Source organism: Heterodontus francisci, chromosome 34, assembly GCF_036365525.1.
Source record: "Heterodontus francisci isolate sHetFra1 chromosome 34, sHetFra1.hap1, whole genome shotgun sequence".
NCBI lineage: Eukaryota > Metazoa > Chordata > Chondrichthyes > Heterodontiformes > Heterodontidae > Heterodontus > Heterodontus francisci.
The window spans coordinates 6,560,286-6,575,428 of NC_090404.1; the positions used below are offsets into that span (position 1 = coordinate 6,560,286).

The 15,143-nt window shown below is 46.4% G+C and overlaps 1 protein-coding gene and 2 gene segments (V, D, J or C); 1 reads left to right on the plus strand and 2 right to left on the minus strand.

The window, feature by feature from the left end:
* LOC137348552 (Ig heavy chain C region, secreted form-like) overlaps positions 1-15,143 on the minus strand; it is a 703,592-nt gene that overhangs the window by 549,076 nt on the left and 139,373 nt on the right.
* LOC137348967 (zinc finger protein 271-like) lies at positions 2,299-5,037 on the plus strand. The gene is made up of 2 exons (XM_068014204.1): positions 2,299-2,411; positions 3,326-5,037. The coding sequence occupies exon 2, from the start codon at positions 3,671-3,673 to the stop codon at positions 4,922-4,924; it is 1,254 nt and encodes a 417-aa protein (XP_067870305.1). The 5' UTR covers positions 2,299-2,411; positions 3,326-3,670; the 3' UTR covers positions 4,925-5,037.
* Positions 11,904-13,081, minus strand: LOC137348973 (T cell receptor alpha variable 1-1-like). The segment is given in 2 exon segments: positions 11,904-12,852; positions 13,021-13,081. Coding segments are annotated over 2 exon segments (342 nt in total).

Below are 15,143 nucleotides of genomic sequence, written 5' to 3' on the forward strand. Positions count from 1 at the left end.
TATGTCCAGATGGGGCATGGGCTGCATTCCTTCCCCATCCTCACGCCTGCTGTAAACTCACCGACCCCAACCCATGTGTATTTCAAGTCTGGGGACATCCCCTCAGCCCCCAGAAAGTGCTTGATTCCTCATTAAACTGGGAAGAAGCTGATGATTCCTTTGGGAGACTTCTTAAAATCATGGTCCCAGCATTTATTTTTTCAAATCAGACCTTCTGGAAGGATGTGACTGAGGGGCCTTTCTCTGGATGCTGGGCACTCACACTGGAGACCCCAAATCCTTTGTCTCTTCATCTCCCTGCCCTCTGTTTTGCTGTCTCTCCCACTATTTCCCTCACTCTGCCTTTTCTCTCTCTCTTTCTGTCTCCTTTCTCTCTGTCCTCCCATTTCTCTCAGAAAGATGGAAAGGCACAGGGAGAGAGAGAAATTCACCATTGCACTGTCTAAAACACAAGCATTATTTGGGAATTATAACAGGTTGAAGATAACAACTTTAATTTGTGCACAGCAAGATCCAACAAACAGCAATCTGGTCATAGCCAGATAAATCTGTTTTAGGTAGGAATTGATGAAAAGACAAGGCAGGAACATTTTAAAATAAAATAGCACTGCAAGAATCCAGGATTCCCTCTATCAGTTACACAGACAATCTCTCAGCAACATCCAAATCCAAGTCACAGTTATAAACTAGGGGCATAAAAGATTAAAACTGTCACCTACACCCTATGTGTGTATCTCTCTGTCTCTTCATCTCTGTGTCTCTCCTTTCTCTCTCTATTCCTGTCTCTCGCTAATTCTATTCTCCTAAATTTCTTTCTGAGTTGCACCTCTGTCCCTCTTTCTCATTATCTCTTTCACTGTCTCTCTCTGTCCATATCACTGTCTCTTTCGCTCTATCTCAGATGTAGTCTTAATTGAAGTGTGGTGCCAAATATTTCTGTCTAACCATTTGAAAAAAATGACATCAGATTCTGTGTGTGGCATGGTTATAATGTATTAAAGATTTCAAATAGAGAGACTGTGAGGTGGAAAGCATCTGTTCTGTCATTCAATAATATTGTAACTGATCTACCTGCCACCCACCCTCCCACACTGTTCACATATTCCTTGATTGTCCTAGTATCCAAAAATCTATCGCTTGCTGTCTTCAATGTACTCAGGGACAAAGCATACACAGCCCTCTGAGGTAGAGAATTTCAATCCTGAGTGAAAAAAGTTTCTCCTCATCTCAGTCTTAAATGGCTGAAGTCTTATTCTGAGATTGAGACTCCTAGTTCTAGACTCCCCAGCCGGGGGAGACATCTTTCCAGGATCTACCCTATGAATTATGAATTTTATATGTTTCAATCAGATCACCTCGAATTCTTCTAAACTCGAGCGAATAGAGGCCTGGTCTATTCAAGTTTTCCTCATGGGACAATCATAGAATCAGTCCAGTGAGTCTACATTGCACTCCCTCTCAGGCAAGTATATCCAAAGCTGTTATAAATTACATGTAGGACTCAGTTATCGAAAAGTATGGTTTCTGTATGAGTAATTTGTAAATTAATGTCAATTTTATCACAAAAAAATAATTTTCTATTCCGTAATCAGCATTTTCAATGGCGGGGCTGCTACCCAGCATTCTTGGCAGAATAGAATATGCCCTATTCACTCTATTGGAGCGCAGCGCGCAGACGCAGTGCTGGACTGTAATCTGGAGCATGCGCACTGTCACTTTGATCAGAGTTGCGAGTGCTGGAGACGCTTTTGCAGCTGGTGAGAGTCGGCGCGGTGGAGGGGAGGAATGGAGCCGGCAGGTGGGCGGGAGGCTTCAGAAACACCTGGTGTAGGCCGCAAGCCCCGAATAAGAACATCCAGGTCCCGTATTTGCTGCTCCGGGGCTTTTTCCCGCGAACAACAGTTTAACGGGCGCCATCTTGGCTGAATGGGGCGTAGAGCGCATGCGCGGCAACCTGATGACGACACGAAAAGTGGGCGGAGCTTCAGGGTCCCAGTGCACATAGGGGCTGGAGAACTAAACCCAGTCAGAGTACAGGAGGGAGAAAGCTGGCAGTAGAGGAAAGAGATGGTGAAATGGGTTTGGATTTCAGCACAGGGAGGAGTGAGAGTGTGTGGGACAGGGAATTACAGCTTTGGGGGAACAAGGGGAAAAAAATGTTCTACAGAAATTAGAATTGTCTGTTCTGAATTTCAAGCCTGTACTGACAGTGATGACTTGTAAACTCCTTTTACAGGTGAGGATGATTTGCAGACATTGATTTTATTCGAACTCTGAACACAATGGGTTTCTCACCACCTATCCTGAAGTTGCCGGGATCACTGTTTACATTCCACTGAATTAGCACGGAAATAATCTGAAATTGTTGAACTCAGTGTTGAGTCCGGAAGACTGAATCACTAAATTGAAAGGTAAGCTGCTGTTCCTCGAGCTTCTGTTGACCTTCATTCAAACAGTTTAGGAGGCTGGTGAGAGAGAGGGCAGAGTGGGAGCAGAACAGAGAATTCAGATGACAGACGATCAGGGCAATGCTTGCGAGCTGAACGGAGGTGTTTCACAAAGTGATCACCTAATCTGCATTTGCTGTCCCCGATGTAGAGGAGCCCACATCGTGGGCAGTGAATATAGTATACTAAATTGAAAGAAGTATAAGTAAATCGCTGTTGCGCCTTCAGCAGGTGTTCGGGTCCTTGGACACTGAGAAGTGAGGAGTTAAAAGGGCAGTTGTTAAATCTCCTGTGCTTGCATGGAAAGGGGAGGGGGTGGTGGATGCGATACAGGTTTGGACAGGATGTTGCAGAGGGAATGGTCCCACTAGAATGCTGAAAGGAGAGGGGACGATGTATTTGGTGGTGACATCACACTGGAGATGGGGGAAATGATGTGGAGGCCATTGTGGTGGCAGGTGAGGATAAGATAAACCCTATCGTGCTTCTGGGATGAGAGCAAAAGTACAGGAAATGTAATGGAGCTGGAAGGAGGAGGCTGGAGGGAACAGGTTAGTAAACCCAGGGGCCAACGCAGGCTTCACACACACCGAGTGCAGCCCCACTATAAAGCAGGGAACATTTTCCAATTTACAAACACCCAGTGTAGGTCTCAAACCCAGAATAAGAAGCTACCGGTCCCATGTTTGCACCAAGCAGTGTGATGGCTCTGGGATTTCTCCCGGTGACAGGCCAGAGTTAATAGCTGTCAACTTTCTAGGAGGAAATGCGCAGCAGGGCACCTGCGTGGCCATCCTGGGCCAGGAAGCAGGAGGAGAGAATGTTGTGAATTTCTATCCTGGACTGACAGTGATGGCTTTTGTAAACTCCTTTTACAGGGGATTAGAAGGGAAGGATTTGAAGACGGAAGCGCAAACCAAGCAGCAAATCAAGATCTGACAGAGTCACACGATTCATCAGGACCTGAATATAAAATGTTTTTCTGTTCTGTCTGTGGGAAAAGATTTCAAACATCAGTGTGACTGGAAAAGCACCAAGACCCAAGACACACACAACCAAGTGAGAGTGTTCCAGTGCACTGACTGTGGAGACAGCTTTAAGCAGTTACACAGCCTGAATAAAATCACACCATTTACAACAGGGAGAAGCTGTAAACCTGTTCTGTGTGTGGATAGGGCTTCAAGTGAGTGTCCAACTTGGAGAGAAACAAGGACCCCCACACCATGGAGAAACCGTGCAACTGTGGGAAGGGATTCAATTCCCCATCCCAGCTGGAAACTCATTGGCACAGTCACATTGGGGAGAAGCTGTTCACCCCCTCCATGTGTGGAAAGGGATTCACTCCGTCTTCCGATCTTCCGAGACACCAACTTGTTCAGTCCGATCAGAGACCCTTTAAATGTTCTGACTGTGAGAAGACATTTAAAAGAAAAAAGGATCTATTGACACACCAGCGAGTTCACACTGGGGAGAGACCGTTCACCTGCTCTGTGTGTGAGAAGGGATTCACTCGGTCATCCTCTCTGCTGAAACACCAGCAAGTTCACACTGGGGAGAGGCCGTTCACCTGCTCCCTGTGTGGGAAAGGATTCACTCAGTCATCTGATCTGCTGACACACCAGCGAGTTCACACTGATGAGAGACCTTTTAAATGTTCTGACTGTGGGAAGAGCTTTAAAAGCAGAAATGAGCTGCTGACACACCAACGAGTTCACACTGAGGAGAGACCTTTTCCATGTTCTCACTGTGAGAAGAGCTTTAAAAGCAGAAATGATCTGATGCAACACCAACGTATTCACACCGGGGAGAGGCCGTTCACCTGTTCTCTGTGTGGGAAAGGATTCACTCGGCATTCAAATCTGCTCGCACACCAACGCACTCACACTGGGGAGAGGCCGTTTACCTGCTCTGACTGTGGGAAGGGATTCACTTATCCATCCAACCTTCAGACACACCAACTTGTTCACACCGGAGAGAGACCTTTTATCTGTTGTGACTGTGAGAAGTGCTTTAAAAGTAGAAATGAGCTGCTGCTACACCAACGCACTCACACTGGGGAGAGGCCGTTCATCTGCTCCGTGTGTGGGAAGGGATTCACTCAGTCGTCAAACCTGCTGAGACACCGACTTGTTCACACTGATCAGAGACCTTTTAAATGTTCTGACTGTGACAAGAGCTTTAAAAGTAGAAATGAACTGCTGCAACACCAACGCACTCACACTGGGGAGAGGCCATTTACCTGCTCCGTGTGTGGGAAGGGATTCACTGATCGATCCAACCTGCAGAGACACCAGCAAGTTCACACTGGGGAGAGGCCATTTACCTGTTCTGACTGTGAGAAGAGCTTTAAACGTAGAAATAATCTGCTGAAACACCAATACACTCACACTGGGGAGAGGCCGTTCACCTGCTCCACGTGTGGGAAGGGATTCAACAATTCATCAAACTTACTGAGACACCGGCAAGTTCACAAGTGACTGCAGGGGTTGGATTCTGCTGTTATTGCTGCTGATAATCACATCCAGACTGAACCATGTTCATTCTGACAGTTGGAGTTTGTTTCTGCTGATGTTAATGACCCAAACTGGGCTGGAGTTTAATATTCTGGATAAATGTCAAATAAATCAGCTTTATTGCCAACACAGTGTGTGGAGTATTTGTTTCCAGGAAAAGAGGAGACTAATTGAAATGCTGCTGTTGACTGTTCCAGTTTTGGGCCTTTTCTCCTCTGTTAAAGAAAGACTTGTATTTTTTAGCTCCTTTCATGACACCAGGACGTCTCAAAACACTTTACAGCCAATGAAGTTTAGAAGGAGCTTTACCCCAAATGGCCAAGTCCAGCTCCTATTTCTTATATTCTCTGTATCTAACTGGTGCTGTACCTGCCTGGGAGTGTTTGATGGGACAGTGTAGAGGGAGCTTTACTCTGTATTTAACCTGTGCTGTACCTGCTCTGGGAGTGTTTGTTGGGACAGTGTAGAGGGAGCTTTATTCTGTATCTGATCCCCCTTTTTTTTGAAGGTGGCCTTTATACTCAGGCCCCCTTTTATGTACAATTTATAAAAATAACTTTACTTAAAATCAGATAAATAAAACAAAAACTCAAATTAAAATGCAATTCTCCGCATCTATGATCAGTCCAGCCCCTATGTCACCCACTAGTAGCCGAAGGCCTCAAGCGAACCGGCGGACACCGCATACTCCTTCTCCAGGGACACCTGGGTGCAAACCTAACCGCAGAAGAGGGGCAGGCAATCAGGGCAGATGGATCCCCGATGGCCTGCTGCATGGATCTGTGAATTGCCACCTTGGCCAGACCCATGAGCAGACTGACGAGGAGAACATCCTCCTGGCCCAACCCACTCCACACCGGGTGCCCAAAGATCAAGAGTGTGGGGCTCAAGTGCAACCAAAACTTGAGAAACCACCCCTTTAAATACTCAAAAATGGGCTGCAAACTCACACACTCCACATAAACATGGAACACAGACTCACCCAGGCCGCAGAAATTACAGGCGGCCTGGGTGTCTGTGAACCTGCTCAAAGGTCTATTGCACAGGACTGCCCTGTGCAGCACCCTCCACCCCAGGTCCCCGATGTAAAGGGGGAGGGCTCCCACATAGAGAGACCTCCTGCAGGGTTTCTCTTCACCACCAGGTGGCAACACAGACTGCCACGGCGTGTCCAGGTGGCAGATGAGGGTGAGGAAGTGGAGAGTGTGCAGGAGCAGCCCGCACAGAAAACCCCTCCATTTCCGAGAGGCAGCTCAGTTTGCACGGGACCGGCTTCTGAGGAGGGTTTCGGGGCCTGGGTCTGATGAGCAGTTATGGTTGAGTGGGGTCAGCTCGGCCAGGAATGTTTAACACTCCCGAGCCCCCTTGTCACCCGCAGTGAGGGATGGTCTGGCGGCTTTGGCTACTCCTCTGCCCATCGGTCCGTTTACAAAGCTGGCCGCCCGGACATTCAAAGCACTCTCCTCCGCCGGTGGGGGAGCACCCTGACTGGAGGCAACCATGTTCCAGACTCTGAATAGATCCCGGTAAAAGACACGCAACTCCCTCAGAGAGGCACGGCTAATGTTCTCCGCCAGGAGCTGTGTGTCATATTGAAGACAGTGCCCCGGTGGAAAAAATACATTGCCAGCGCACAGCATCTGGGAGGACGCTCAATGTACAGATATCTCTGCAGTGTCCGAAGGCAAAGAGTCACAGCCTGTGTACGGTTGCACAACAGTGACTGGCCAATCTCCTCAATTGGGAGACTCAGGACCGTGGCAGAGACCCAGTGTTTCCTCTTGCCCCAGAAGAAATCAACAAGCTTCTTCTGGATCTTGGTGGCAAATGGACCAACGTGATCAACTGGTACCACAGCATCGAGGCCATCAGTTGATTTATGACCAATGCTCGGCCCCTGGAGGAAAGCACTCAGAGCAGTCCTGTCCAGCGCCCTAGCTGAGAGGTGACTTTCGCCTCCAACTCCTGCCAGTTTGCCAGCCAGGCTTCCTCGGTGGGGCTAAGGTGGATTCCCAGATAGAGGAGGTGCGTGGTGCTTCATGCAAAAGGTCTCACCTCCCCCGGCAGGGGGTCCACCTGCCACTGACCTACCAGGAGTCCGGAGCATTTCTCCCAATTGATCCTCGTGGAGGAGGTGGCAGAAAAGGTCTGCTAGCACTCACACATCCTCCGCAAGTCAACGGGAACCATGACCATGAGGAGCACGTTATCAGCATAAGCCGAGAGAATGACCCACATGTCGGACCCGCATAGAGCCAAACCCGACAACCTCCTGCAAGAGCAGGCATGGTTCCACGTAGATGGTATATATTTCGCCGGACATGGGGCATCCCTGATGTACAGCTCTCCCAAAGCAAAGGGATGTCGTCAAGGACCAGTTAACTTTGACCAGACACTCTGCAACAGCATATAAAAGTCAGACCTGGGTCACAAAATGCAGCCCAAGTCCAAATGCGTGTAGAATCCCGAAAACATATTCATGATCCACCCTGTCGAACACCTTCTCCTGATCGAGGGAGAGGAAGATGACTGACAGACCAGTCTTCTGGGAAAGATGGATCATGTCCCAGACCAGGTGGATGTTGGCTTGGATGGACTGGCCCAGGACCTTATAGGACTGAGAAGGCTGGGGCGAGATTTGATTGAAATGTCCAAAATTTTGAGGGGCCTGGATAGAGTGGAGGTGAAGGGACTATTCACCTTAGCAGAGAGGTCAATGACTAGGGATGATTGGTAGCAGAATTAGAGAGGTAATGAGGAAAATTCTTTTCACCCAGAGGGTGGTGGAGGTCTGGAACTCACTGCCTGAAAGGGTAGTTGAAGCAGAAACCCTCAACTCATTCAAAAGGAGTCTGGACGTGCACCTCAAGTGCCGTACTCTGCAGGCCTGTGGACCAAATGCTGGAAGGTGGGATTAGAATGGGTGAATTGTTGCTTGGCCAGCACAGACACGATGGGCCAAGTGGCCTCTTTCTGTGTCTTAAACTTTCTATGATTCTAGAAACATATATGAGGGAATTTGTTGGAGACAGTGTCTGTTGAAATAGTGCATTTGAATTCGGCTTTTGTCTATAGTCTGGCCTTTTTGTGTGCATTTTAGTGTTTGTGTATGTATGTATGAGTATATCTTGCTCTGCATAACTCTGTGTTTGTGTATCCTTGTGTGTGTGAGTGTTAATAAGTGTGTTTATTTGTTTGTTTGTGTACACGAGTGTGAGTGTATTAATGTCCTTGTTTATGTGTTGACGGGGTGTTGGTTAGCTCAGTTGGTTATACGGCTAGTGTATAATACAGGAAAAATGCCAACAATGCAAGTTCAATCCCTGTACCAGCTGTGGTAGTTCATAGGGGCTTGCTTCCTCGCCTTTTCCTACACTTGAAGATTGATCACTCTCAAGCTATCCAGCTGTCTTTCTAATGGAGAGATAGGTCTTTAACGGGGAGATAGGCCTATGGTCCTTTGGGACTATGGCTCAAGCAATACGTTGATGGCTGTGTCTATGTGTCAATGTGCATTGATGTCTGTATTCAAGTGACTGTGCACGTGTACGTATGTATGTTTGTGAGCATGTTTGTGTGTGAGCATGTTTGTGCTTCAATTTGTTTGTTAATCTATGTTTATGTGTCAATGTATGCATATGGGTGTGTTAGTGTGTTTGTGCCCCATAAATGTGATAATGTTTATGTGTTGATAGCTACATTTAAGTATTAATGCGTGTGTGAATATGTGGACATGAGCACCATTGTCTGTGTTTATGTGAGTCCTTTCCTTTTTGGCCTCCTTGTCTCGAGAGACAATGGGTAAGTGCCTAGAGGTGGTCAGTGGTTTGTGAAGCAGCACCTAGAGTAGCTATAAAGGCTAATACTAGATTGACAGACTCTTCCACAGGGGCTGCAGGTGAAGTTGGTTGTCGGGGCTGTTACACAGTTGGCTCTCTTCTTACACTGCTGTCTCTTTTCCTGCCAACTGCTGAGTCTCTTCGACTCGCCACTCTTCAGCTTCACCTTTATGGCTGTCCGCCAGCTCTGGTGATCACTGGCAACTGGCTCCCATGACTTGTGGTCAATGTCGCAGGACTTCATGTCACATTTGCAAACGTCTTTAAAGTGGAGACATAGATGTCCAGTGGGCCTGATACCAGTGATGAGCTCGCTCTACAATACATTCTTGGGGTTCCTGCCATCTTCCATATGGCTCACATGGCCAAGCCATCTCAAGCACTGCTGGCTCAGTAGGGCATACATACTGAGGATGTTGGCTGCCTCGAGGCCTTCTGCATTGGAGATACGGCCCTGCCTGATGCCCAGGATTCTTTGAAGGCAGCAAAGATGGAATGAGTTGAGATGTCGCTCTTGGCTGACATACATTGTCCAAGCCTCACTGCCATAGAACAAGGTACTGAGGACGCAGGCTTGATATACTCGGACTTTTGTGTTCCGTGTCAGTGTGCCATTTTCCCACACACTCTTGGCCAGTCTGGACATAGCAGTGGAAGCCTTTCCCATACGCTTGTTGATTTCTGCATCGAGAGACAGGTTACTGGTGATAATTGAGCCTAGGTACGTGAACTCTTGATCCACTTCCAGAGCGTGGTCGCCGATATTGATGGATGGAGCATTTCTGATGTCCTGCCCCATGATGTTCATTTTCTTGAGGCTGATGGTTAGGCCAAATTCAATGCAGGCAGCCACAATCTTGTCGATGAGTCTCTGCAGACACTCTTCAATGTGAGATGTTAATGCAGCATCGTCAGCAAGAGAAGTTCCCTGATGAGGACTTTCCGTACTTTGGTCTTCGCTCTAAGATGGGCAAGGCTGAACAATCTGCCATCTGATCTTGTGTGGAGGAACAGTGGCACAGTGGTTAGCACCGCAGCCTCACAGCTCCAGCAACCCGGGTTCAATTCTGGGTACTGCCTTTGTGGAGTTTGCAAGTTCTCCCTGTGCCTGCGTGGGTTTCCTCTGGGTGCTCCGGTTTCCTCCCACATGCCAAAGACTTGCAGGTTGATAGGTTAATTGGCCATTATAAATTGCCCCTAGTATAGGTAGGTGGTAAGGAAATATATAGGGACAGGCGGGGATGTGGTAGGAATATGGGATTAGTGTAGGATTAGTATAAATGGGTGGTTGATGGTCGGCACAGACTCGGTGGGCCGAAGGGCCTGTTTCAGTGCTGTATCTCTAAAACTAAAAAAACTTAAACGCATGAGCGAGCAGCAGTGAAAAGAAGATCCCAAACAGTGGAGTGAGTATTTGTATATATATATATATATGGATATGTCAGTATATTGATGTTGCTGTTTACTTGTGTGTGTGAATGTGTCTATTTATCTACGTGTTTGCGTGTACGTGTGTGAGTCTGTTAATGTGCGAGTATGTACATCCATGTATGTGTGTTAACGTGTATCTTAGTGTCTACCTTTATGTCTATGTTTCTGTGTACGTGAGACTGTACTAAGGTGAATGTTTATCTTTGTTTATGAGTGTGAATGCGGGACCATTTATATCAGCGTTTGGGTCTGTTCCAGTGTGTAGTGTATGTGTGTAGTTGCGCATATAAGTGTTTTTGTGACAAAAACAAGAAATGCTGGAACCACTCAGCGGGTCTGGCAGCATCTGTGGAAAGAGAAGCAGAGTTAACGTTTCGGGTCAGTGACCCTTCTTCGGAACTGTTTTTGTGTCCGTGTGCGTGTGTAATTTTATTATTTTTCAAAGTTTCACAGAGAACCAATAACCCAGTATGGCCTTGACAGTGTGCATTGTAGAGAATATTCTTCACCGTTCTATGTATAAATGTGTTCTGGGCGAGACGGAATAGGACATCTGCTGAATGCATGCAGCAATGCGACTGATGGGAACATCAGGAACACAAGCGTGAAAAAAACAGAGGAGGATTCTATCACCAGTTAGATTTGGACTATTAGAATTCTATCTGGTCGCATAAGATTAACAGGGAAAAGTTTAAAGATATTATATTGCATACATATATATTTTACAGTATGATTCCCATGTGGAAAGTTCGAACATTCGCAGAGTGCGCGAGAAGCCGACTTTGTACCGATGGCAACTGAGTCCATCTAATAGAGAGCAGTTGTCTTCTCATCTCTCTATCGGGGGGAGTAGGAGTATAGTGGGTTAACAGATGGCCTTACTCCTTTCTGTGTTGTAGAAATTGGGGAGCGAGGCTACAGTCGGTTTACCAACCCATTCCGAATTGTAATTCTCAATGGCAAATGTTTTAATTTCTCAACTGTCAGCATGACCTGACCAGCTCATTTGCGGTCAAGTAATGTGGGAAATTGTTCTGGTGTTAGTGAAGATATAATATTAATTAATAAAAATCTAAGAGTTGAAAATCAATCTCTTGTTAATTTATAAAAACTCGTGGTAAATCAGTGCTCGTCGAGGGAAGATGATCAGTGGTGGGACACAGCGGCCTGTCAGCGCCATCTGGTGGTCGGTTTTAAAGAATTCCCTGAGCGGGTCTCACAGAGTCTCACAGACGTTGTTCACTATTTGTGTTCTCTCTGTTTCCATTTCCGGTTTGATTCAGGATGACGCGCTGATGCTCTGATGCATGAGTTTTCCTCCCACCCTCCATCGCTGCTGAGCCTGAACCTCCCTCACTCTTCACTTTGTGATCACAAGTGCCAGAGACCCGCGGACACAGTGTCCTGGTGTCGGGTTCACTTTGATACAAAACAGCGCTGCCTTCTCCGGGAGCCTCTCTCCGACTGGATCTCCCGACAGTTACTTTACACAAGTCGATAGGATCCGACATGAAGCTGAGGTTCACTTTAGTTATTATCTCCCTGGATTTCTTACTCGGCCCTCCGTGTGAGTGTGGTCACTATCTCTGTTTGTCAGGAATATTTTACACATTTATATATTATATTATATTCTGTTCTGTTGTATTTTATTGCGTTATGTTACATTGTGTTCTATTATATGAATTATATAATATATTTCCATATTTTTTCTCAGATGCCACTGGCAGTGAAGAGGTATCACAGTCTCCTGAGTCAATGGTTGTTATCGAGGGAGACTCTGCATCGTTGACCTGTTCCACCACAGTAGCAGGACAGATCCTACAATGGTACAGACAATACCGGGACCGAACCGTGCAGCACCTGGCGAGCGGTACCAGTGATCAGAACAGGATCACGGCTCGGTTCATTGCAGCAGAGAAGCGCAGCACTCTGACTGTGAGCGACACTCGAATGACAGACACTGCCACCTATTTCTGTGCGATGGAGACACAGTGTAGCAAAGATCAGTGGGGACCATACAAAAACCTGCCGGGGCTGGTCCTGACCCTGCGTCGCCTGTGCAGTTAACAGAGCGCTGTCAGTTATATAACACTCCTTATTTTCCGTCGAGCTCCAAGATAGTTACTGAGGCGGTGTAACTCGGGGCATGGAGATGAGTCTCAAGATTTCCTAGACTTAACAACAGTTTGAATTGAAACCTGACAGTGTTTGTTCTCCGTGGATCTGACATCAAACTAACCCTGCCGATAAAGGTACCAACCAGCACTTAACGGAGCTGTAAAATCGCGGAGGTTTTTGTACGGGGTCTTGGCTTTTATCTGACGCTGTGCCTCACTGCACAGTAATAGAGCGCCCCGTCCTCCACACTCAGGCCGCTTATATTGAGGTAACCGTACTTTTTCGACTTATCAGCAGCCGCCAAATATCGTCCTGAGATTTCGTTTCCCTGAAGTGCTACTACTTTCCTAATAATCCAGGTTGGAGGCTGTGCAGGTTCCTGCCGATACCATTGCATGTAGTCAATATCCGGGTTTGTATATTTGCAATCTAACTGCACCGAGCTCCCTCCTGACACGGTTATTGTCACCGGAGACTGAGTTACTGGATCTGCACATAGTCCGCCTGAAAAGATAGAGGAACAAAGAACAGGAGGTTAAATAGGATTGATCTAATCTTCTATTTATCTGTGTGAGTGTATGTGACCTCCCATCTACCCAGCCAATTAAATTAAATCCTCCTACTTTGCATCAAACTGCTAACCTGCTTTGATTAACCTAATCCAATACTTACTGTCCAACACAACAGCCAGTATTATGAGAAACATGTCTGACTAAATCCCTCGCAGTGAATTGGAATGGAATGAGCCAGATATTGAGAAGGGGTGAGAGGTAACTCGGGGACTGTGCAGCTCATCGTTCCACCCACACACTGCAGGGGGCGGCCCCATTGTGACCTCACTCAGCCTGCGATCCCTATTGGCCTTGGCGCTGGCATCACATGACTTCGCAATTACCATGTTTGAACTTGGCGCCCTCTATTGGTGGATTCTATTCAACTCGGTTTAGAATGGGCCCATTGGGTGGATTGATTTACATATCAAAACAGCTGTCAAACATTGCCTCCCAGAAAGCTAAATTACAGTTGATTAGACCCAGCCCTTACTGTTATTGGTAATAATACCAGAATGTGATGCTAAACCTTTCTTAATCACTGTTTAGACATCAACTAGAGTTCTGTGTCCAATTCTGGGCACCACGAATTTGAAAGAAAATCAAGACATTGGAGAAAATGTGGAAGAGATACACCAGAATGGTACCAGGGATGAAGGACTTTTATGTGAACAGACTAGAGACAAAGAGATCGTCCTCTGTATATCAAAGGCCTTTAAGGAGAGGCTTAATTGAGCTGCTGGAAATTACAAGTGGATTTGATCGAGTAGATCACACGTAAGTGTTTTCACGAGCAGAAAATTCTATAACCCAAGCACCCGGATTTAAGAGAATTGATAAAAAAGGCAAGGAAAGATGAGATTTACTTATTATACTGAGATCAATTAAAACCTGGAATGCACTGCCTAAAGGGGCGGCGGAAGACGATTCAATACTAACTTACAAAAGGGAATTGTATATAAATGTAAAGGAAAAAATGTGGTCATTGTGGAAAATGCGGGGAGTGAAAGATGAATTAGAGAGCTCTTTCAAACTGGCATTGGTTCGATCGGCTTCATGACGTGCTCTAAGATTCTATTGTTCTAGTCTATTCATGTCCCTCCCACTCTATTTGTTACGAGTCAATTGAACAGTGAGCAGGTGCAGGATGGCCACAGACTTCCGAAGCTTCAATCGTCACTATTTCCGCTGCATCGGTTCCGAGTGCAGCTGAGTGTCGCCACACACTTCTCTCAATTTTGAGTCTGCGGTATCTCCGCCCACAGCTTCCGTTTGCTGCTCTCGCTCTGACCCGATTGTGTTATTGGAGCGATTGGTGCCGCTGGTCTATTCTTGTCATTGGTTGGATCAGCAGTGCAGTGGGACCGGGATCTGTATTTCTGTTCCGACAGAGAATTTCCTGCACTGCAGAGTTACAGATTCAAGAAGTATAATGGGGAACCGTCTCTCACCGCTTCTCATCATTATATCACTTCTCAGTAAGTATTTCATTCCCAGTAAAAATCCATTCTCCCTCTGACTGCTGTCACCCAGATAGGATTGTTGGTAAAATAATAGTGATGGTGGTAATACCGGTTACGTTGATCAATATGAGGTTGATGCTGATTGGTGACATTACTTTTTTAATGTTAGAATGGAGCCACCAAGACACAGTGGAACAGCCGGTTGCTGAAATAACTGTTGAAGAGGAAATTAACGTCACTCTAACCTGCACCTTGAAAACAAGCGCTTCTAACCCTGATGTGTACTGGTACAGTCAGCACCCCGGGCAGCTTTCATACACCATGCTTCGTCTTAGCAACATAGGAAGACAGAAACAGGAGTAGGCCATTCAGCCCCTCGAGCCTGTCCCGCCATTCAATGAGATCATGGCTGATCTACGGCCTAACTCCATATCCCTCAATATCTTTGCTTAACAAAAATCTATCTATCTCAGATTTAAAATTAACTGTTATAGTTTCAACTGCTGTTTGTGGGAGACAGTTCCAAACCTCTACCCCCCTTTGCGTGAAGAAGTGCTTCCTAACATCTCTCCTGAATGGTCTCGTCCTAATTTTTAGACTATGTCCCCTAGTTTTAGAATCTCCAACCAGTGGAAATAGTTTATCTTTATCTAGCCTGTCTTTTCTTGTTAATATCTTGAAGACTTCAATCAGATCACCCCTTAACCTTCTAAGTTCTAGCGAAAACAGGCCTAATTTGTGTAATCTCTCCTCGTAACTTAACTCCTGTAGTTCAGGTATC

Coding starts and splice junctions, on each gene's coding strand:
- LOC137348967 (XM_068014204.1), top strand. CDS start 3,671: ATGGAGAAACCGTGCAACTGTGGGAAGGGATTCAATTCCCCATCCCAG.